The sequence below is a fragment of the Squalius cephalus genome (genome assembly GCF_949319135.1).
Source record: "Squalius cephalus genome assembly, chromosome: 21".
NCBI classification, from domain to species: domain Eukaryota; kingdom Metazoa; phylum Chordata; class Actinopteri; order Cypriniformes; family Leuciscidae; genus Squalius; species Squalius cephalus.
Window position 1 is genome coordinate 4,741,615 of NC_137142.1, and position 22,903 is coordinate 4,764,517.

Consider the following 22,903-nt stretch of genomic DNA (forward strand, 5'->3'; position numbering starts at 1 on the left):
CAGCACATCCCAAACACTTTCAGTCAATTTAAGCTCTGGACTGGAGAAAATGATTCTTCTTGCTCCTCACAACCGTTCTTTCACAGTTTAAACCTGATGAATCTTGACATTGCCATCCTGGAATATGGTCATGATGTGTCTTCATACATGGTTGTTTAAGAAATGAGAAGCTACACACTCCATAAATTATGGTTAGAAGAACTGTTGCCAAACATATAACATGCTAGAAACATAATAATCACTGCATATATACAGACATACTTAAATTTGTTTTCATTCACTCTGATATAAATGACTCTTCTCTGGGTTATTTCATCAAATGAAAGTGTAAACTATTCCACAGAACTCTCCTACTGTAGTGTTGATTTAAAACAATCCTCTGTAGTCTAGATGAATATGCTCAGAAGTCAGCAAACACACGGCCCATATAGAGCCTCATCGTAGCCGTTCTTCAAAGCACATTTGCCATCGATAAGTAACATCCGAGGTTTCCCAATCCTGAACTCCAGACACCACCAATGTCAACAAACATCATGGAGAAAGAGCTTGCGGCCGTTTATGCACAGAAAAAATATGAATGAGAAGAGGGCAGATTAAAGATTAAATCAGCGGTGAGCAAATGCCATTTTTCTGCATTCAGCCTCGCTCTTTCCTCTTGCAGTTTCACCAGCTGCTGCTTTTGCTTGTCAGAGAATATGAACACTGAAAATCTGGATCTTATGTCTTTCCTCTTTGGAAAACAAAAGAAGATATTTTGAAGAATTCTGGTGACCAAACAGTTTTGACTTTTATGGTATGGACAAAAAAAGAATAATTATTGAGACAATCTTTTTTTACAGAAGAAGGAAGTCATTTGGAATCTCACGAGGCTGAGAAAAATGTAGATTTTGGGGTGAACTATCCTTTAAGTGTTTGTTTGCTGCAGAAGGTCATCAGTATTCCTGGGAACATCAGTGCTGGGCTCTGGATGGGGGGCATGGGCTGCCAGGCGTTACTGTGGTCGGGACTTTGAGTGCTGGACTGGTTCCCTGATCGAGGAGGCCCAGCATTCTCAGCTGCGGTTAGCTCGTTTAAGGGGCATAAAATACCATATAACAACTCAAACTCTCACACACCAACACATCTCGGATCCAAGCTTGAAACCAGACCGTAGGACATTTTTACACCACTTATAAATCACTGGAAGTACTCTCATTCTCACCCACACACAATTCGAACAAACAAAACGCATGGGCGCAAATACGAGAAGCCTATTACCACACCGCACATCCAGTCATATTCCCCACATAGCCTTAATGATAACGGAGCCTGCAGTCTTCAGGTCGGTCACACACACACACACAATATTGTGATAAACCACACATTTCAGCCTTAAACCATTTTTAAGAAAAGGGTCAAAATGATATATGATTATAGGTATTTTATCTGCTCTGTGGATAATTCTATATACCTTGTTATTCGAATCATTTAGATTTCAAAATGCACATTAACTTTAACATTACAATTTACAACAGTGCATAACAATTCTACACTGCACGCTGTGTCTGTGTGAGACTGTTGCTTGCTGTGGTAATCAAACACGGCTTTAAAGATATTTAATTTGATGCATTTTATTGCTATTTATCATCAACCCGTAACCATTTCATCCCTACAAAAAAGGGACTCTCTGTGCACTCTAACCCAGAGTCCATTATTAGACAAAAAGCCGAACTGCATTAGCCAGATCCTCCGCCAACAGCTGAGCTAACACACTTTACAGTTAGTTGTTAGCACAAAGATCAATCGGTTCAATCTGGCAACAGCAACCATGAAGAGAGAAACGATTCAATCAAACTCCTGGAGCCGTCCAAGCCATCGTGAGTCAGAGACGCCAATCCAGCGCAAACTACTGATCGATACTCAGTCTGTCAGAACTGCATATCAACCCCCTCATTCCTGCCTCAGGATCACAAATACTACCATTAATCACCTTTGTCCTGTTTATTTCCTTTTTAAAGTCAACATCTGAAGGCCAAATGATTGCAACATCTCCAAGAATAATCAGTGGTGAATTTCTGCTGCTATATCAACCGTAAATATCCAGCTGAATTTGATGTAAAAATGTGTTTGTCTATTTGCGATTGATAATGGCAGCAGTAATTCATCAAATGAAGGAGGCAAATTGGGATCAGAATTCCTCCCTCAGGATCCACATCAGGATGCTATTTCTGAGGCAGAGTCCAGCGTACAGCTTCTAGTTCGCAGAAATGTTCTTTGGAAGATCAAACCTTAATATGGGGATGTGCTTTCACAAGATTTACAATGCTAATCTCATGCTACAATTGAAGGCTAAACCATCTTAAGCCAGGTACACACTGAGCGATTATTGTCTTGAGAGAGATGTTTAGTTAAATAAGTTTATATTGTGTGGCATGGCATGCAACATAAATTAATTGCTTAGCGTGTTTTTAAATGCAAAAACACAAAGCTTCTCAGGGGAACGCAAAAACATTTAAATATTATTTTCCATCTGATATTCATTTCCATCATCATGTCCCCTTAGGGGCTTCATATATTTAATTGTGCAAACACTCTAAAAATATATATATTTGGAAGTAGTAAATAAAGATCACTGGAGTACATTTTACAAGAAAATGTATTTAAGTCTTTCTACTTCCAAATTTCATGCTTAATTCAATGTTTTACTTGCCATTTCTTTGAGGTCATTTGTGAAACTTACTAGCCATTCCCAAATACATTTGTTTTTTCAAAGGAAATCCTACACCTTTTTTTCTGTGTAGTTAGAATAGCACAAATAAATAGGCGTATCAAGCTTCAAAAGAAAGGAGAAAACATTTGCTATGTTTTGTTGTCAATGTCAAATTATGCGTGTCCAAACTCAAATGCAATATTTTGGCGCAAATGTATCTGTACTAACAAAGCAAAAAAAAAAAAAAAAAAAAGCAGATACCAAAGCAGACAAAAATGGTCTATATTAATAAATGTCAATGTTTGACTGTAAAGGTGCGGCCACATTTATCCCCGTTCAGTGAATTTGTGATTGCAAAATTCCGTCAACTCACTAGAAATCCACACGATTGGGAAAATTATTCACAGATTTCGCAACAGGTTCAAGTTGGTCATGTGAATTCGCTATGTTAACCAACAGAAAGCTGCTTGGTTCGAAAATGGTTTTGCCTGCAAAATGTCAATGTGACCACCATTTTTATTCATTTTGATACGATTAGACATTTTGATACGTCAAGTCATCACTTGTCCAAAGTACAATCTGATGTAGAGTAGTCCAGAACCAAGAACCACTGACCTAAAGAACCAGAACATAAGTGAATGTTCACAAGTTAACATAAAAAACACTACACACACGAACCAGCTTCACTTAAACAACTGTTTTATCAAAGTAAAAAATTTACCAAGAAATTAAAAGCAAACATCTCAAGGTTACAGGAAGTAGTTAATAAAATCCAAAGTCTGGAGCGCAGCAAAACGACACAATATTTCACTTGCTTCCCCTGCCCGCAGTTTCCTCCCTGTCTGCAGGTCCTTCCTCTCAAACCATCTTATCTCAGCGGCCCATGGAAACACGGAGAGGGCAAACGTTAATAACACAATGCATTTCTTTGAGAGGAAATGGCTTTGGGAGGTTGTTTGATACTGGCAGTTCGTACGGAAAAAAACAGGGCAGAGCGAGCGTGCTAAGAAGAAAGAGAAAGGGAGGGTTTGAGGGTGGACGAGTATCCCCAGGTAACCTCCACCGAATATATCAGCGGCATGACGTTTCTGGGGTACACCTAAACTGAGGAGAAACCTGCCCTCCTCCACACTTCTACCCATGATTCCTTGCAGGGTACAAGAGGAAGGAAGGCCTGTTCACATGTCATATTTCACAATAGCTTGTCAAATTCCTCAGTTTTCTCCCCCACCCCTTCAGCACGTACACCTAAGCACACACACACACACACACCTCCGAACTAACACGCATTCCCTCAGAATGAAATGGATTTATCTCGCATAAAACATGTGTTAACATCCCATGCTCAGACCAGAGACCAACAAACACTCACACACACAACTCCAGTGAGATCCTCGACTGCAGGACAGTCCCGTGGCGCGCGGCCAGATCGCACGCTCGTAAGGCGTTTTTGGCATGCTTGATTCTGTCTATGGAGGAAGTCCTCAGGGTTAAATGGCAGATTTGGAGCTGAGATAAGACTCAGTTGTGCAATCAGACACATTCAGGCTCGAGTCACACACAAACACAACGTTCGAAAGCATTGATTGATGTGTGTTGTTAATGTTTAGCATTTGCAACACTTATTCATAACAGATAGCCTTGCTAATCTGACGTGGTGTTTAGTTGCGCGCTTCCTGAGTACGAGATAAGGATTAGATGAAAGCAAAGACTGGTCCCACACAGAACTAGTTTGGACTTGACCCTCGTGAAAAGCGGTAGAGACGTCTCTTACCTGGCAAAAAAAAAAAAAAAAAGATCAAGTCACGCTGACGGGGTTAGAAGATGATTAAAACACTTTGCACACTTGTAAACTGGAGTAAAGCACAAGGCTGTACATGTCTAAACTGGTTGAGTGTATGTGTGAGTCTTATATGGTTTAGAAGACAAAACATTTAACTGAAGTAGGGTTATTATACACTCACACATGCATGCCATAACTAAATGTTCAGTGAACACTTGAAAAGTACTATAGAATTATCATGTTCTTTGGACCCTATGGAAGCGTCGTGCTCTTTTTTGGTTTAATTTGGACATCATACATACTTTTGGTTGCACTTTATTTTACACACTTAAAGTACTGTAAGGTAACTATATGGGTTAAGGTTAAGTTTAGGGATAGATTTAGACATATAACATTTCTTTTTAAAAATAACATGTTTTCTCCTGTTTAAGACATAACTGACTGTGTTTACATTAATTTTGCATTATAAAAGCATGAGACGCCTTTAAAGCACATGCAGCGTCATCACGCATCTGTGGTTAAAAACGACGCTCAGAATCCATCCAAAGTCATTGGAGAGAGAATCTCGATTTCATTAATTTGACCAAATTAACTATATATATTGTTTATTTGCAAGTGGAAACATAAGAGATCTTCAGATCGGGCTGCTGTAACAATGTGTCCAGCCAACCATGATTTGACTGATTTGTTAAATATCTAGACTGCTGCTTTTGATATTCTTTCAGGGTATATGTTACACTACAGGGTATAGTACAGTAAGTGTAGCACTTAATCAGTGTATGTAGTGTCAAACAGTTTGTCTGAAACATAGTTGACAAGCTCACCAGGGAAAACATCTCTTTCTTTGTAATATCAAAATGGTGTTTAATGATTAAGCTTCACAACTAGCAGATATGTTGCACTGATAAAATATACAAACTTAAACCAATAGTTGTTTTATTGAGAAAGCATATTGTTTTTACACTTTTTTTTTTTTTTGCTAATGTGAAAATGAACCCTCATATACAATGACTCAGGTGTGTTTATTTAAGAGATGGTCCAAAGATGGTCCAAAGAAAACAGTAGGACCACACTCATTATTTTGTTACCATATTTTTTCAACAATGCATCTTGGTAATAATTGTTTGAAATTGTACCATGGTATTCTTTGAAGTAACTTTGATGAGTAAAAAAGGGAAGCTGTGATACTCTGAGTCTTTGCAGAGGTGAGCTCATACAGGAAGTGGCCTCAACGATGTGGGCGCTAAGAGTGAAAATACTGAAATAATTTTACACTTCGTTTTCATTTTTCTAAGAGAGAATCAGTGACGCACCTCCGCTGAGAGGTGTAATCTCAACTACGTTTGTATGAAGAACTCTCAGTTAGATTCACACCACACAACTAAACCTGAAATCTAACAGGAGATATTCATTACACTAACTAGATTTTTGCATTTCAGAAGAAAGCAAAAAAGCCAACCTCTCTTTTTGTGGTGATGTGGCTTATAAGACTACTGTAAATGTACTTGTGACAGAATCATTCACACACACACACACACACACACACACACGCATGCGTGCACACGTGCACACGCACACACACACATACCCACGCACAGCTCCAGACAACCTCTGGGAACTGAGTATCATTGTTGCATGCTTGCAATATGAATTATACATAATAAGTCAGCATGTCTACACGCAGGGGATTACACACTCATACACAGATATGAGAGCACACATTTGCATCCAGAGACTCCGGGGCTCTGCCCTCATCTCAAGGTTATGGGCTTCACCACCACAGCGTTCAGTAGGGAATGACTTATTTTGCTGCCAAGGCCTTATTAATGAGTCTTTATGTTTTACTTCAATCAGATCAAACTGCCTGTTTGAATGAAACAATTCAAAACCCCATTCAACAATTCATTTGCATTTCAAAAATGACTCAATGTTGAAAACATTTGTGCTGCTTAATATTTCTGTGGCAATCATGACAATTTTTTTTCATAACAGAAAGTTCAAAAGAGCAGTAATATATATTTCACCCAGCCTTTTTCATATTCAAATCTAACCTTCAAAAGTTGATTCCATAATCCTTAAATCGATTGCAGAAATTGTCTGAAAGTCATAAAGGAATACAACACCCAAAAATGAATGTTCTGTCATCATTTACTCGCCCTCATGTTTGTTCTAAAACCCATATGACTTTCGTTACATGGAAAAGTGTCACGTCTTGTGATTCTGTGAAGAAAGTCATTTAAGCTTGGCACAAGATGAGGCTGAAACAGAACATTCATTTTGGGGGGAAAAGGAAATACCTCTTTAAGCCAAAGGTTTTGCCGAGTCGTTCTGATTTGAAGGGCTGTGTTTGTTTGTGGGAGTGTGTCCTGCAGCTTTATGAATGGGATCCCTCTGTCTTCAGCAGAACAGCAGACATGTAACAGACATGATTAACTACACAGCACTGAAGCTTCATGTTAATGATTCACTGTAATGTCCCGAGGCTCGACACACACTCACACAAAACCACACTCACACATGGATGGGGCTGGTGTGAGATTAGATGATGATAAGAGGCACAGAGCAGTGTTGTGACATGCGTTTTCACCACCTTCTCTCCTTAGATTGTGGACAGATTTAGCTGATGCTCAAAAGACTAACCAACTGTTAAGAGAGCTGCAGGCCTGTTGCATGTGCTTTTATTATCACGATTAAAATACGATTAATCATGCAGCCCTATGACTGGCTATTGGAAACTACCATAAAGATCAGATTTACAATAAGCAATACACTTTGCATATTATGCATACCCAGATGACCCTTCTGCATTGGCTCAAAATTGCAGTATACACTGCAAGGACGTGTTTAACCTGACCACATAATATTTCCATGTGACTAATAATCCGGAAGTAATTTCAGAGTAATGGCCATGGCTGTGTTCAAATAGCATAGTTTTATTCTTTCTACCATGCAATTAAAAAAAATATATTTTTTTATTTTTTAATAAAGTTCTTTACATTTTTTTGCATGGTAGGTAAAATAAAACCTGTAGCTGTAGTTTGCCTTTTTAACCAAATAATTTTGTGTAATAAATACCTTAATTAATTTGAGTGTTTTGTTCTTACCTTATATTTAAAATATTTAAAAAATCTAAAATATTTTCCTCATATTTTGATGGTTTATTGAACTTGTAGGGTCATTATTAAACACATCATTTGTGGCCACTACTGCAGTGTGCTCGACTTGACCTTCCACTACAGCGCAGCAAAACTGGTAGTAAAATCATTTGAACATCTCATTGCTTGCTCTGCCGATAACATTTTAACATTGAATTACCAGCAAAAATAAAAAAGTGTTACTTAAAGTTATCAGTAATTTAATTATCAGTAAATCAACCATGAACTGACTTCAGCTGAACAACAGCGGAAATGCATCATTTTTTCTATCATCACTATAAAGCTGCTTTGAAACAATCTGTATTGTATAAAGTGCTATATAAATAAAGGTGACTTGACTTAACTATCTATAATTCATTTTCTAAATGTTAACTCACCACTCTCCGAATTAAACATACATCAAAATGACGTGATGTGGCAAAAGTGCTCTTAAATTTTTCTGAACACCATCTGAACTGAACAATATGTACAATTTCACACAGTATGTCTAACTAATGGTAGGCAGCATGCAGTGCAGTGCACACTGTGCAGTACGCAGTACGCTAGTCTTCAATTCTGAACACAGCCAGTGCCAGCACGTGCCCAAGAATGAAGGTTTGACTTGTGCTGTAATTATAAAATGCACGTCTGCATGAAGTGCTAATTATCGCGCAGCAGATTCCAGCACCTTGCCTCGCAGCGGCTTCAGATTGTTTAGCGCGTGTGCTGACACGTTCATTTAAAGACATTAGACTGTGCATCGGGCCAACTGTGAGTGCGGAGCAAGTGTAGAGACAGGGTTACGCAGCGTTGATGCTGATGGATGAGTGGATTATTGCACAGAGAACTGCACATCCACTCTACTAACCCACACATTAATTTAGTCTGCGTTACTTAATAGATAAACATGATCTTATTTGGCATCACTAAACGGTTTAATACACGTCGCAACTACATCGGCCTCCAGCCACCCTGATATATTGTTATTATCAGCATTGGCTATTCATCGATCTCTAACTACCACTGTTACAAAAAAATAATGGGGCAGATCCACGGTACAGTGATAGTATCAGATACCATCATCATAATACCAAGGTACACCAAAGCCCTTCAAAGAAAACTACAGAAATACCATCCATCATATGAAAGTCCAAAAATACATGGCCAAAAAACTATGGTAATCCCATGGAAGTTTGTTTTTTAATACTTTGTTTGTGCAAACATCATCTACACGTGATTTCCTCATGGCTAATGTATTTGTTGTGCTTTTAAAAGTCATTTATATCAGTGCAGACGTCCAGGCATGCAGAAGCAGAAGAGCTAGTAGTTTCTATTCTTATGGTTTGGATATCGATTGCACAATTCCAAACTAACCTCTGACCGCTAGATAAACTTAAACACATGAACACATCCTACACAAACACACACACACAAACACACACACACAGCAGACAGCGGCTGTCCATCTGTTAAAGTTGTCTGAGAGACTCTCTGCTGGACTCTCGCCTAACGTACATCAAGTCCAGCGCCAAATACCAGCAGACGGTTGTAACAGCACCTGTGTGTGTGTGTGTGTGTGTGCGTGCGTGCGTGCGAGTGTGTCTGCTCACCCATATTCTGGGAATAGATTAATAGCCAGAAGTGAGCTTTTTTGTTTACTTTTTTTTTAGAAAATGCAGTTTTTGCAGAAGATTTCCATTAGGGTTAGGGTGTTCTTAGATAATGTATAATGCGGTATGTAAATATATCCATATAGCACAGTGCTACCACCACAGTTATTGACACTTTAAAGTGCTAAAGAAACACGCATGTGTGAGAAAATATTGAATGGGACGAGCACATGGTTAAAAATAATTATGAAGCCATTAATAAAGAACTCAATGAGATAGGCTACATGTGTTGAATGATACATCGCCAAAGCACACAGTCGGTTATGTCTTAAGTGAACATAAACATTAGGGTGTATATCAGTATATTAGATTAGGTCTTAAAGTGACAGCAGCCTAATATACCTTCTGCAGTCTGTGTCATTCAAGTTAAACAACGATAGACAAAGAGGAAAGCACTCACTGCTCTTGACTGAATAACTTTTGAATCTTTAATAAGAACCAATTTATATTTAATTCATACAGTGAAGACTATGCAGTGTTTTATTTTGCATGAAAATCAATACAGTCTATTCTCTGCTATCTGCGTCAAACTAAAACTTAAAATCATTCAGTTATCGTACATTATCATTCAACGATTCCTACATTTGCAATATTTCAACCTTACTAGCTAGACATAAAAACACTAGAAGTCTATGGATTGTCCTGCATCTACAGCAGATTGCTAAGTAAATGTGTGTGTAATGTAATATACACAGGTAGAATTCACAGAGAGAGAGAGAGAGAGAGAGAGAGAGAGAGAGAGAGAGAGAGAGAGAGAGAGAGAGAGAGAGAGAGAGAGAGAGAGAGAGAGAGAGATGAACTTTGGTAGTATAATTGTTACGCAACATAGTTTTATTTTCAACACTCCTTCACTGTCTTAAAAACTGAAGTGTGTATTTTCAGCCAAACAGAATTGCAAAGATCGTGTTTTCAAACAGGTTTCTGTCATTCCCCATTGGTCAGACAAACAGAAAGCCCCACCCCAGACCTCTGCCATTGGTTGAGCCTGTGTTGCCGTGCTGAGCGGGTCTGAACACTTAAACAAACAGAACAATGTTTTGAAAGCGCCACAGAGACTCAGTGTTTACACTTAGAGGAAATAAACCTTTAATGGTTTACTTACAGTTGTCTCCGCATTCAAACCCGGATAGGAGAAAGTGTTTTACCAGGTTTTTTTTTTTTTTTTAGTTTTTTATAAGCTTTATTAAACTTTATCTAAAGAAGATGAGAAAAGAGTACATCACAGAAGGAAATGTACATAGAGAAGGAGGTAAACAGTAATGTGTGTGTACCATCTGCAAGGAGACATGCAAACACACTCCATCCGAACACCAGCTGAACACATACAGTACACTGCAGGCAGATTCACATATGGTGTGAGCAAAGACACACACACACACACACACACACACACACACACACACACACACACACACACACACACACACACACACACACACACACACTAGTTAATCGTTCACCTTTTTTTATTGTTTTGTTAACCAGCGTTTATTACAATGAAAGGAAGAAACACCCTGACCAGAGGCAGTATTCAGCCCACATTTAGCCACTGAACCTGTGTATTTATGTTTCACATCCTCAGTAGTGATAGTCTAACCTTTCACACACACACAAACACACACACACACACACACACACACACACACAGAAAACTTTCTGCATTTTTTTTTAATTTTCAAAAAAAACATCCCATGGTATGATTCATAAGCTGTTTGGACCCCACAAGGACAATGATTTCAGATATTGCCATCTTTGTACCCATAATATAAGGTATACCTGAACCACACACACACACACACACACACACACACACACACACACTTTTACTGAGAGATTTGCTTCTACTCCCCCAAGCCAGTTCTCCATGAATGAGACACCACAAACAGACTCTGTACAGACGTGGCATCCCAATAAAAAGCCACAAGACACAGAAACAAGCATCTACACACACGCACACTAGACACAACATCATCTAACTAGAGAAAAGACAGTTTGTGAATGTTGACTTGAGAAAACCTCATCATGAAGTTCAAAAATGTTTTAAAAGCCTAAAAGTTTGAAGGTTATATCGACTGAAACAGAAAGATATTTACATCTGTGGTTGAAACACAGTTTACAGAGGAACAGGTTCTGCGTGGATGAATCTGATCCTGTAACTATACCTCACGGATCTGAATAGTTTCATTAAGAGTTTCATTTAGGAGAAAGTATGAGGGAAAAAAAAAAGTATTTCTAAAAATTATGTAGTTAATGTAAGCATATAGAATATATGCTGCCACTGTAACTAGACTTTATTTTGTTTATGGGCATGACATGCACTGACTACCATTCATAAATCTAAATCAAGGTAGATGAGATTTTTAAATGTTTTTGAAAGAGGCTTCTAATGCTCACCAAGGCTGCATTTATTTGACCAAAAATGAAAACATTACCATTTAAAATAACATTTTTTTTTTAATTATCTGAATATATTGTAAAATGTCATTTATTCCTGTGGTCAAAGCTGAATTTTCAGCATCATTACTGCAGTCTTCAGTGTCACATGATCCTTCAGAGATCATTCTAATATGATGATTTGATGCTCAAGAAATATTTCTGATTATTATCAGTGTTGAAAACTGTTTATTTGAAATAGAAATCCTTTATGTCTTTACTGTCACTTTTGATCAATTTAATGTGCCTTTGCTGAATAAAAGCATTTTATTATATAGATATTTTTTTTTAATCTTACTGACCCCAACCTTTTTAACAATAATATATGCCTGAAATTTTGCTCAATAATTTAAACACTTTGTAATTTAAACACTTTTTATGGTTAAAATGAACACTTTTATACTCAATAATTAACTTTTAACATAAAACTTGCAGTACAGTCCTCCTAACATTCCCTCAGCAAAAGTTCATGGATCTGCTACACTAAGAAAATGCCTAAATTGAATTATTTGAAAAGACAGCCTGAGAGTCTGTGCTAAATGTGGTGGATTGAGTAAGAAATGTTCAGTGCAAGTCTACAGAATTGATGTTTGATCATGTCCTGAGGTAAAAGTGTACGTTCGATCGGTTAGGAGAGGCAATGCACGGGACATCAGAACAGGCTGTAGGTCTGAGCCAAACCTGCTGGAGGAAGCCTGAAGCATCCAGCCAGAACATTCTCAATGCATGTTGAACGTTCAAAGGAAAATGGTGTTCTGGGGCAATATTTCATCACGCATTGCAAGAAAAACATTGCAAGTTAGAAAATGAGGAATTTTGCAGAAAAAAAAAAAAAACAATCCAAAGTTTGTCAAGCCAACATAAATTTATAAAAAAAAGATTTATTTTGAAGTACAACTAACCACACACAACTCTCTCCGGGGTGGTGACCATTTACAAGCATTCAAATGAACTGCTTGAATCCCATTAAACACACACACACACCGCTGAGATGCATCAATGTAGTGAGGTTAGAGCGTTACACACACTTCCTCTCTGTGTGGTGTGAAGAAGGGAACCTCCACATGACAAAAAGGAAGACTCTTGCTTATTCATTGCACACACACGCACCCAATGCATCTCAATCACACACACACAACCCTCCCCACAATCCCGCCGTGCTGCATTACCGGTGCAGTGGTGGTTCAGCATGGCCGTAGAGTTACACACTGTCGCGCTGTCTTCCATTCTTCACCGCTGCACGAGATCTTGTCTTCTGCGCTTCTCCTCGTCTGTCTGTCTGTCTGTGCCTGTGTCTCTCTTTCTCTGTCTCACACACACATTCTTCTGTTCTCGCACGGTGCTGCACACATACGCCCGCTCACACAAAAGCCAGGGCGAGCGAGTGAGCGTGAGGGTGAGTGAGAACAAGGGAAACTAGAGGAGGAGGAGATAAAGGGATAAAAAAAGAAAATCTTGGTTGGCTAAGGGAGTGGCTAAAGCTCCCCTGCTCGAGCGTCTTAAACCTCTGCTGTTCCAGCAGACACACACACACACACACACACACTGGGACGGGGGGAGGGGAGGAGAACACGTGGAGGTGTCAAAGCTTCAGGAGAACGGCCACGCACACTAAAGCGCTCTGAAAGCCTCGCTCAAATGAGCCAGTGTTGCCTCTAAAACCTGTAACCACTCGGCCACCGGAGCAAAAACATCATCTGTACAGTACCAGACCTGTACAGTGGACACACAAACACTGCTTACATCACATATTTTATTTGACCCCTGATGTGACTTGGAGATATTAAATCATATATCTGAGAACAAGCAGTTAATTCAGAAGCACATTTTCAGGTTACCCAAGCAATTTTTTTCACAATGCTTTGTTAGCTTCTATTCTTTACCAAGAAAGTCTATTAAATAAAAAAAAATAAAAAAAATTAAACGTCATGCAGAACAGTTCAGTATAATATAATACAACATAATATAATATAATAGTGCTTTAATTCGATTATAATAATGAACTAAATCTGTCATTAATCGCAATTAATCACACCTGAAATTAACATTTTTAATAAAGTTTTATATTGTAATAATTTCACATTTAAACTCCAAATTAATGTAGAAACAACATAAAGACTGTATCTTATATTTAAAATGTGTTTAATGACATCTTTTTTTTTTGTTGAATGAAGGCCAGTCTCACCGACACACCAATACTGCTACTGATGTCTCTATGAAAGTGATTTTTTTCTCAATTTTAGCCATTAATTATATCCATTCAGCATTAAAGTATAATCAAAAGCTATACATTTGACCATTTATTAGGCTTTAACCACTTTTAATTTAAGTGAACTTAAAACAATCTTCATAGCCCATTATAATAAATGTCCAATTTACCAGTGCCTTCAATATATAAAGGCCTGTTCACACCGGGACGAATTTTGCGCGCGATATTCGCCGACGTTTAACACCTCGTGACTAAACAAAGGGCGTCAATGTGAGTGTGCACACCGACGCGACAAATGCTACGCGTAAAAGCGTCATTTTTTAAAAAACGCCTCGGGTTCGGTTTTTTTGGTTTGACGCGCCGCGTCAAAAACTATCCGACCAATGAGATTGGCGCTTTTGCTCACGTGTCTGGAGCTTCTGAAGTTACAGTAAAACACAACTTGGGGGCGCTCAAACACAAAACGGTCTTCCCGAGCACACATACGTAACGGCGAAGAAGATATACACCAGCGTCTACACTGCCGGGAAGAAATAAGTCGAAGAAGATGCAAGGCAAGATGATTGTAGAGCTGCTGGTCTCGTTGGTGTCGGAAGATAAAGAACTATATGACAAACGTGACAGCGACTACAAAACCTTAAGCGCCATCTAATGTCAGGGAATGAATTTGCATGTTCACTCGGCTCATCGTCAGCGAAAATCACTTGGTTGTGAACACAAAAAATGCGTTGAAAAACGCTGGCGAATAACGCGCGCTGATATTCGTCCCGATGTGTACGGCCCTTTAGAGCTAAATGTTTCCTATTGGCCCAGTCAGACCAGTTCAGATATTCACTTGCCCTGTCAAAATGCACAAAAAGTTTTTTTTTTTTGTTTTTTTTTTTGACCTATGCAACCTTGTAAACAGTTAGGTCTAGCAGGGAGGATATAATAAAGTTATCAAACACTTCACGCTCTTCACTGCATACATTATAAATTAAATATAGATTAATACTTATTAAAGCCACAAACGTTACTCAGGCAAGAGCGGTGGGTGATTTTCTCCTTTTCTTTTGTTCTTTGAATATCCTTAATGACAGACAGCAGCAGGTTTATTAGGCTGCTGTCCCTTTAAGACCTGCCGCACATGATGCGGATCCCAGAGTGTGTGTGTGTGTGTGTGTGTGTGTGTGTGTGTGTGTGTGTGTGTGTGTGTGTGTGTGTGTGTGTGTGTGTGTGTGTGTGTGTGTGTGTGTGTGGACATGTTTTTCTACACCGGTGGGGACTTAAACCTGAATGCATACAGACTCATGGGGACTCGTGTCACCGTGGGGACCTAAATTGAGGTCCCCATGGGTACAAAAGCTTATAAATCATACAGAATTAGTTTTTTTGAAAATGTAAAAATGCAGAATGTCTCCTGTGATGGGTAGGTTTAGGGATAGGGGCAGTGTAAGGGGATAGAATATACAGTTTGTACAGTATAAAAACCATTACGTCTATGGAGAGTCCTCACAAAGATAGTGCACCAGACATGTGTGTGTGTGTGTGTGTGTGTGTGTGTGTGTGTGTGTGTGTGTGTGTGTGTGTGTGTGTGTGTGTGTGTGTGTGTGTGTGTGTGTGTGTGTGTGTGTGTGTGTGTGTGTGTGTGTGTGTGTGTGTGTTTTCATGTTTTTCTATCCTGGTGGGGACTTCAACCTGAATGCACACAGACTCATGGGGACTCGTGTCACAGTGGGGACCTAAATTGAGGTCCCCATGGGTAAACAAGCTTATAAATCACACAGAATGAGTTTTTTTGGAAATTTAAAAATGCAGAAAGTTTTGTGTGATGGGTAGGTTTAGGGGTAGGGTTAGTGTAAGGAGATAGAATATACAGTGTGTACAGTATAAAAACCATTACGGCTATGGAGAGTCCCCACAAAGATAGTAAACCAGACATGTGTGTGTGTGTGTGAGAGTGTGAGAGAGTGTGAGAGTATGTGTGTGTGTGTGTGTGTGTGTGTGTGTGTGTGTGTGTGTGTGTGTTACAGACAGGAGATTCACAGGTGCGCGTCAGTATAGCACGACGTTCTCTTTTGTGTCTTATCGCTATTGAACGGTTTAAAAGCATCTGCATGAATAAGAGTGTGGCCATATAATGTAACACCAGCCAGAGGATGACGGGAAAAACGGATGCTGCGTTAATTGCATTAATATTTTTCCAATGTTCATCCCATGACTATCATGCATGAACAACTGAATGGCTGTGTATGTGCTTAAGAGCGTTAAGAGCGCCACTCTGAGACTTAGTGTTTGTATACAACTCGTGTGTTTCGTATATCTGCAGTTTACACCCCCCAGAGTTCAACGAGTTACCATGGTAAGTGTGCCTTGTCGGGCTCTCGTTCAAAAACCACACGGCTGTTTATTAATCTTAGACCTGAGGAGAAGGAGTGCAGCATAGCAGCAGTGTTTAAAAAAGAATGAAACATTTCATTATCCCACGTTTGTGAAGGGGCCAGCCTGTCGCTGAGGAGAGCTATAAAACAATGAGAAGGAGAGCGAGTGAGAGAGAGCATTCCGTTAGCACACAGCTGCCAAGTTGGAAGAAAAACCAACAACAAAAAGCGACTGGTGAGAAGCCAGAAGGAGAGGAGAACAGAGAGAAAGAATATCGTGGCCACGTACACCGCAATCTTTCAGCGTGAAAAGGCCCATAAAGTGAACAACAGGAGATAACGGCAGTGCGAGGGAAGGTAGAAATGGTGGTCTCACACTGGGATATGAGTATCATTCTGACACAGTTACAGGCAAGGAAAAGAAAGTAGGTCAAAGGCCAATCATGGGGGCCGTCTAACTCCCACTCTCACATGCACACGCATGTACACGCAGACTTCATGTCACATTTATTTCAACTTACGATGAAATTACAAACCACAAACAAGGGAGTACGCCTACATTTGAATGATCAAACGAGACATATTAGCTCTGTTCCAAACCCTACTGAGCTGCATTATCCTCCTACTATCTGGCAGAATCCTGAGTCAAATGGAACTTATGATTTGAAATGCAACTGATTTGGAATATTCTACAAAGGCTGTAACTCTGTGCAAAATACAAAGATAGAAGCACACAGGAGACTACATTCACAACTGACCGTTCGCAAAGACCCGCCCCCTTTAGTTACTGTTGCCATGTCCGACAAGCCACGCCGCTCTCACGCCACACCATGTTCTCACGCAGTTAAAAATCATTGCGGAGCAAAGAGGACACTAACAATGCGCTGACAGACAGGACTGTGCAGTTACTTTTGACATGAAACAAAGTTTCAACTTTCAAATTTGGAATTTTTTTTAAAGAAATTTCAAAAATAAATACTGTTTTGTGGCTCTTTAATGTGTCTGACAGATCGCTGTAGCACCTCAGTCAAAGCTGCTCGTGAACCGATCATCTCTTTCTTCTAGTTAATTTATAGCATCAAATAAACATGAATGAACATCAGAAGGAACGTTGTCTCAACCGTGGAAAGACGTCAGTACACACCGTTTTTCAAGTTCAAGTCCACCGAAGTTAATCTACTAACTCTCCTGACAAAATGGCGGATTCGGTGGATGGCGGATTGTGATTGGTCAGATCGCCTGTCAATCAAACTCCCTATGAAGGGTTAATTGATTTCAATAAAGACGAGACAAAAGGTATGACGTGATACTTTAATAAACAAAAAATACTTTTTAATAAACAAATTCTCTCTTTTATCAGTACTAAATTCATTATTTATAATTAACATTTTCTCTTCCCAGCAACAAATCTATGCAGAGAACAGACACACACACACACACAAAAAAAAAAAAAATCCACATTGAGAGGTGCAGTATCATTTTTTTACCTTGAGAATTGAACACGTGACCTTGCTGTTGCTGGCGCTTTGAGATCACGTTGTGCTACAGGAACTGAGATAACATTGCCAACTCATACACAGCTACTAACACAGCAGTGCCAATCGGTCTTTAGACACACAGTAAGGCCTCGTTCAGACTGACAGTCCAAATCTGATTTTTGTGCATATCCGATTGGAATCCGATCATATTTAGAAAGTGTGAACGGCAAAAAAAACTGAAAATGTGAATTTTACAAATTCCGTTTTGAGCTACATTCAGATGTGGTCTGAAATCATATTCCCATTTCTAGAAATCAGTTTCAGTTTGACTGTTGTAATCGGATTTCGGGTGGTTTATCTCACTTTCTCAAGCCACGTAAAACCACGTCAGATGTTGTCAGTGCTGGGTAGATTACTTGAAAATTGTAGTCCTTCCATGATTCCAAATTACATGACAAAAAATGTTAATGTAATCCATTACATTACATACAGTATTTTAGGTAATATAATCTGACTACTTTTTAATTACTTTTGACCTAACTCGTTTAATCACATTGATTTGATAGGATATAGGATAATCTTGTACCAAACTGATATAAAAATAAAATTAAAAAATGCGTTTGAAAGACAAAAGCCTTCCAAAGACATAGCAACATGGTTACATGACTTGCTGAGTGATAATTACTATAATAATTAATGTGTTCGTCAGGAGTTGATACGATATGCAATGTTGAGAAAACAGAAAACCGATTTCTGTAAATCCAGTGGTCAAATGCTTTGTGGCCTCTAAATTTCCCATGTGATTATAGACACCTGACTAGTGGCTGGTCTGTATGTGCAATTTCACAAAACTTTTCACAAAGATTTTCTGAATGTATATGAGCGATATACTTTTATTTTTATTTTAGAAAGGAACATTTTAAACATTAAAAAGAATTATGGAGAATCAATCAATTATGAATGATTTACAACCATTGTGTGAGTAATATGTAAACATGCAATCAATAAAAAAAGTTGTATTTTAAATGTAATATAATCTAATTACAAGTACTTACATTTTTGGAATCTGATTACCTAAAAAAAAACTGAACAGTTGCGATACACAGTGTGGACAGTCAATCATTTAGATCAGATTCCAATCGGATTCACAAATAATCAGATGTGGACTGACAGTGTGAAGACAGGTTTGTTTTCAGAATTACAAATTGGATAACTGTCTTCTGAGTAAGGCTATACATCTATGCACTTGCATAAACTGTTCATTTGCATATTAACTGGAAATCAATGTTGTACTATGGGGGAATTCACAGAAACGAGTTATGACTAAGTGCTGTTTATTTGCTCGATCACTAAAGCAAGTCAAAAACACACCCATCAAATTATTGCTGATCATAATTTTTCATGTGTCGAATGCAACGCTTATATTTCAGTTCTGAGCATTATAGGTTCTAGTGAATGCAGCAGACCACCACAATCTGACATACTTTACTGAGACCGCACAGCATCACTACATCACTTGAATTACTGTTGCCATGACGAATCAAAGTGTACACTTAAAAAAACAAAAAAAAAAAACTGACAGACCCAAGCATTGATATTCATAATGTATTATTTTTTTTCACCCTTAATATGTCTTGGAAGCCATTAATTCTAAAAAACACTTTGTTTAGGCAACACTTCCATTAGGGTGTGATTTGGAAAAACATTGCAACACTGGGCATTTAAGGTTACAAAATCCCACCACTATTTTTTGATACAGTAAGTTAAAGTTAAAAGTCACAACAATCTAGCAAACAAAGGTATTCGAAAAATAATACATTTGAACCAGTAAGGATACAGTTATGAAAAGATAAGAAACATTAACCACATCGATCAGAAAATGCGCCAGATTACAAAAAGTCAAAGGGTTTTGTATTTTTTTCAAATTGAAATTGGCTCCTATATTTTTTAAGGGTATGGATGTATGTATCATTCAGCAAAAGGAGCAATTTGTGCCTGTTTGCCTTGATAATTTAATTTAGGTTCTTACTTTTCAGGGAAGTAAGGTCAAGCATTTTCATTTTAGAAGGAATTGCCTACACAACAGGGAACTTTAGTGAAATTATGCTTTTGGTCTATTAATGACTTTTCAGGCAGTAGACTGACTTGTTCTGCGAGTCAGGTCAAATGAGGTGTGTTTAGTGTGTGAGACCCGAAGGCAATTTAAGCATGACTGAAACTGCCGTACACCGGTGTACACGTACATTAATTCAAAACGCTGACATGTAACAAGAGCTGAGGTGTATACCTGGCATTAAACTGGTGAGAAGCGCAGTATTTCATTTTAACGGATCTGCATGCAAATTTCAACATTTTGTGTCTGTACCCATTTCTCTACATTTGTTTTAAGGAAGCACCAATGTATCGGCCAATAACAATTATTGGCCAATACTTCAGTGCATCCCTAAAACAAACAAAACAATTATTTTCACAATTCATTGTCAGAAAAACAGCCAATGATCAGGGCTGATTATATCCTGTCAATCAGGGCGGAAACATGTGTCAGACTGCAACTTCGTGACAATAACGCATTAAAGGTCCCGTTCTTCGTGATCCCATGTTTCAAACTTTAGTTAGTGTGTAATGTTGCTGTTAGAGCATAAATAATATCTGTAAAATTATAAAGCTCAAAGTTCAATGCCAAGCGAGATATTTTATTTAACAGAAGTCGACTACATCGAACGGCCCGTTTGGACTACATCCCTCTACTTCCTTCTTTAATGATGTCACTAGAACCGTTTTTTGACTAACCTCCGCCCAGAGGAATGCTCCCTCAACTCTACTGGCTACTTGCGCACTTCTTATAACTTACTGTTTACTCAGCTCTTACGGTGATTTTCTGAAGTAAAACTGACGCTTCATCTTTTGTGTGATGTACAATAAACTTTATTAAACTCATCAGTATATGTTTGATCATCATTCAGACAGCAGACTTGTAGGCTATTAATAAATAATGGATACATAGCCTACAAGCAGATGACAAATACGTTATAATAACCGTAATTAAACTACTAAACTATACCTGTTTCATCTCTATACAGCACTCTGACTCTGTAGGCATTATTGTCCAACTCGAAATGAACGCCGTTACTGAGAGTTTCTGATATTATCATCATTCCGTGAGCTGAAATTGTCCGGACAGACTGAGCGCGAGCTCATGAAGCTCCGCCCCCTGCGTCGTCCAGCAGCACCTCATTTGCATTTAAAGCTATAGTAGGTAATCCTGTTCAGAAACACTTTTTTTTATACTGGGTGAAATGGTCCTTCCATCCTGAGAGTAGTCAATACATTATGTGTTCAGAAAAAGGAATGAAAACAATCAGACCTCTGTAGCAGCTGCAGGACAGTAAAAACTCTGACCAATCACTGCCACTCGGTGCGAATGTAAAGAACCAATCAGATGCCTTCAGAGCCAGGAGGAGTGTCTTAGCAGTGTCAATCAAGTTCGCGTACGCGCTGATCGCCCCTCTCTTGCACAGCGCGTACCGTCATTCAAAATCAAGATTGCCGGTGTGCCGAGCAGCTGTGCTAATGGCGGACAAACAACCAAAACTACCAATTTCTCGAGTGGAACCTGCTCATACAACAAAGACAGGTAAACGGAAAAAGACCGATGACGATAAACAAGCCCGTCGGAGCCCATTGACTCAGTGTTAAAACTCTAGCCGCATAACATACAGATAAAATGTCACGCACTGTGCAAAGCAACAATTGAAACCTGCTAATTCACTGGCTTGTCATGTTGCTAAAATAATGTACTAGCAAACCTTATTTAGCATTACATATCGCTAGAATAATTATTTACATAGCCTACTGCAACGTTAGTTACCGTTATATTATCTTACTGGCTATTTATAACTCATAGAAAGAGTGCAACGTTATAAAGTTACATTACATGTATTGCATAATACGTAATGATTTGAGGACCAAGTTTGTAGTCAAAGTATGGGCAGGCCAGTCAATGTAAAGCATTTCGTCCCTACCAGTGAATGTGCCATAACTGTTTATCCGTCGTCATCGGTGACCCTGCATGTTTACTAGCCTGCACGTTCACGGCAGGCTCCGCTGTGGGGGGAACTTTACATAACAAAATACATGTTTAACAGCTAGTAGGCCTAACGTTATATGTTATGAATCTTACACGAAATTCATCTTCATCACAGTGCAACTAATGGAAATGGAAAAACGTGTATCAATGCAACCTGTTTTTAGCTTTGCCTTATAGTTATAACTAGCTCATTAGCGAATCAAAAAATATATATTTTAAACTTTACCAATATCGATATGATAGCTTGATAGTGAGTACTAAAATACATCTTATTTGTTTATATTCATAATGATAAAGTTAGATTTTTTTATTACATGTGATTCTGACATGATGCTACATGCACTGCGCTCCTTCCTCTCCGCTCGTCTCAGGTAAATAATGCGTCTTCCAGCTCAGCGGTCGGAGTCGCGCGTTCATGTGTTTTGGGGGCGTGGCTTTGGAAGGAGCCCAGAAGGGAGAGGGTGGACTGAATGGAAATAATGAGCTGTCTTTAAAACAGTCGTTAGAGGTCTACATACACTCGATTTTTATACTTTTTTTTTCAGAATACTTACATTTTAATTATGTATTGATATATACATAAAGTTTAAACAAATTTGAAAAATAAGTTTTTTAGACCATTCTTACCTACCCCAGCTTTAAAGGGCACACACTAAAACAGCGCGTTTTTCTGAGCCCCAAAAAATGACAATTTAAACATGCTGTAAAAAATGATCTGTTGGGTATTTTGAGCTGAAACTTCACATACACACTCTGGGGACATCAGAGACTTATTTTACATCTTGTGAAAAGGGGCATAATACGGGACCTTTAACAGTTAAAAAATAGTGATGTTAAAGCAGGCTCTATTTGACCCTCTGAATCACCCGTAGTTCAGGGTTGTCAGGTCCGTGGTTTTCCCTACATCAAAAAATTATTTGTAGCACCTCACATCCAATAATCACAAAGAGCTTTGTGCACGTTACTTCTGATAAGAAATAAAGTATCAGCTTTCAAATTCTGTCAATTTTATCATGAAATTCAAAAAATAAATGGCGTTTTGACGCTCTTAAAGGAACAC

At 38.6% G+C, this 22,903-nt stretch overlaps 1 protein-coding gene across 6 annotated transcripts in view; it reads right to left on the reverse strand.

The window, feature by feature from the left end:
* Positions 1-22,903, reverse strand: part of eml4 (EMAP like 4) — a 108,108-nt gene that overhangs the window by 50,629 nt on the left and 34,576 nt on the right. For 2 of the 6 annotated variants that reach the window (XM_079855023.1, XM_079855021.1), the window contains exon 1: positions 12,879-13,032. The exons of 3 other annotated variants lie outside the window; for them this stretch is intronic. In XM_079855023.1, coding sequence (XP_079711149.1) covers positions 12,879-12,936 — 58 coding nt within the window. In that variant the 5' untranslated portion in view covers positions 12,937-13,032. Of the gene's footprint in view, positions 1-12,878; positions 13,126-22,903 lie in introns of those variants that run through there. One more of the 6 variants, XM_079855024.1, reaches the window with a different exon arrangement.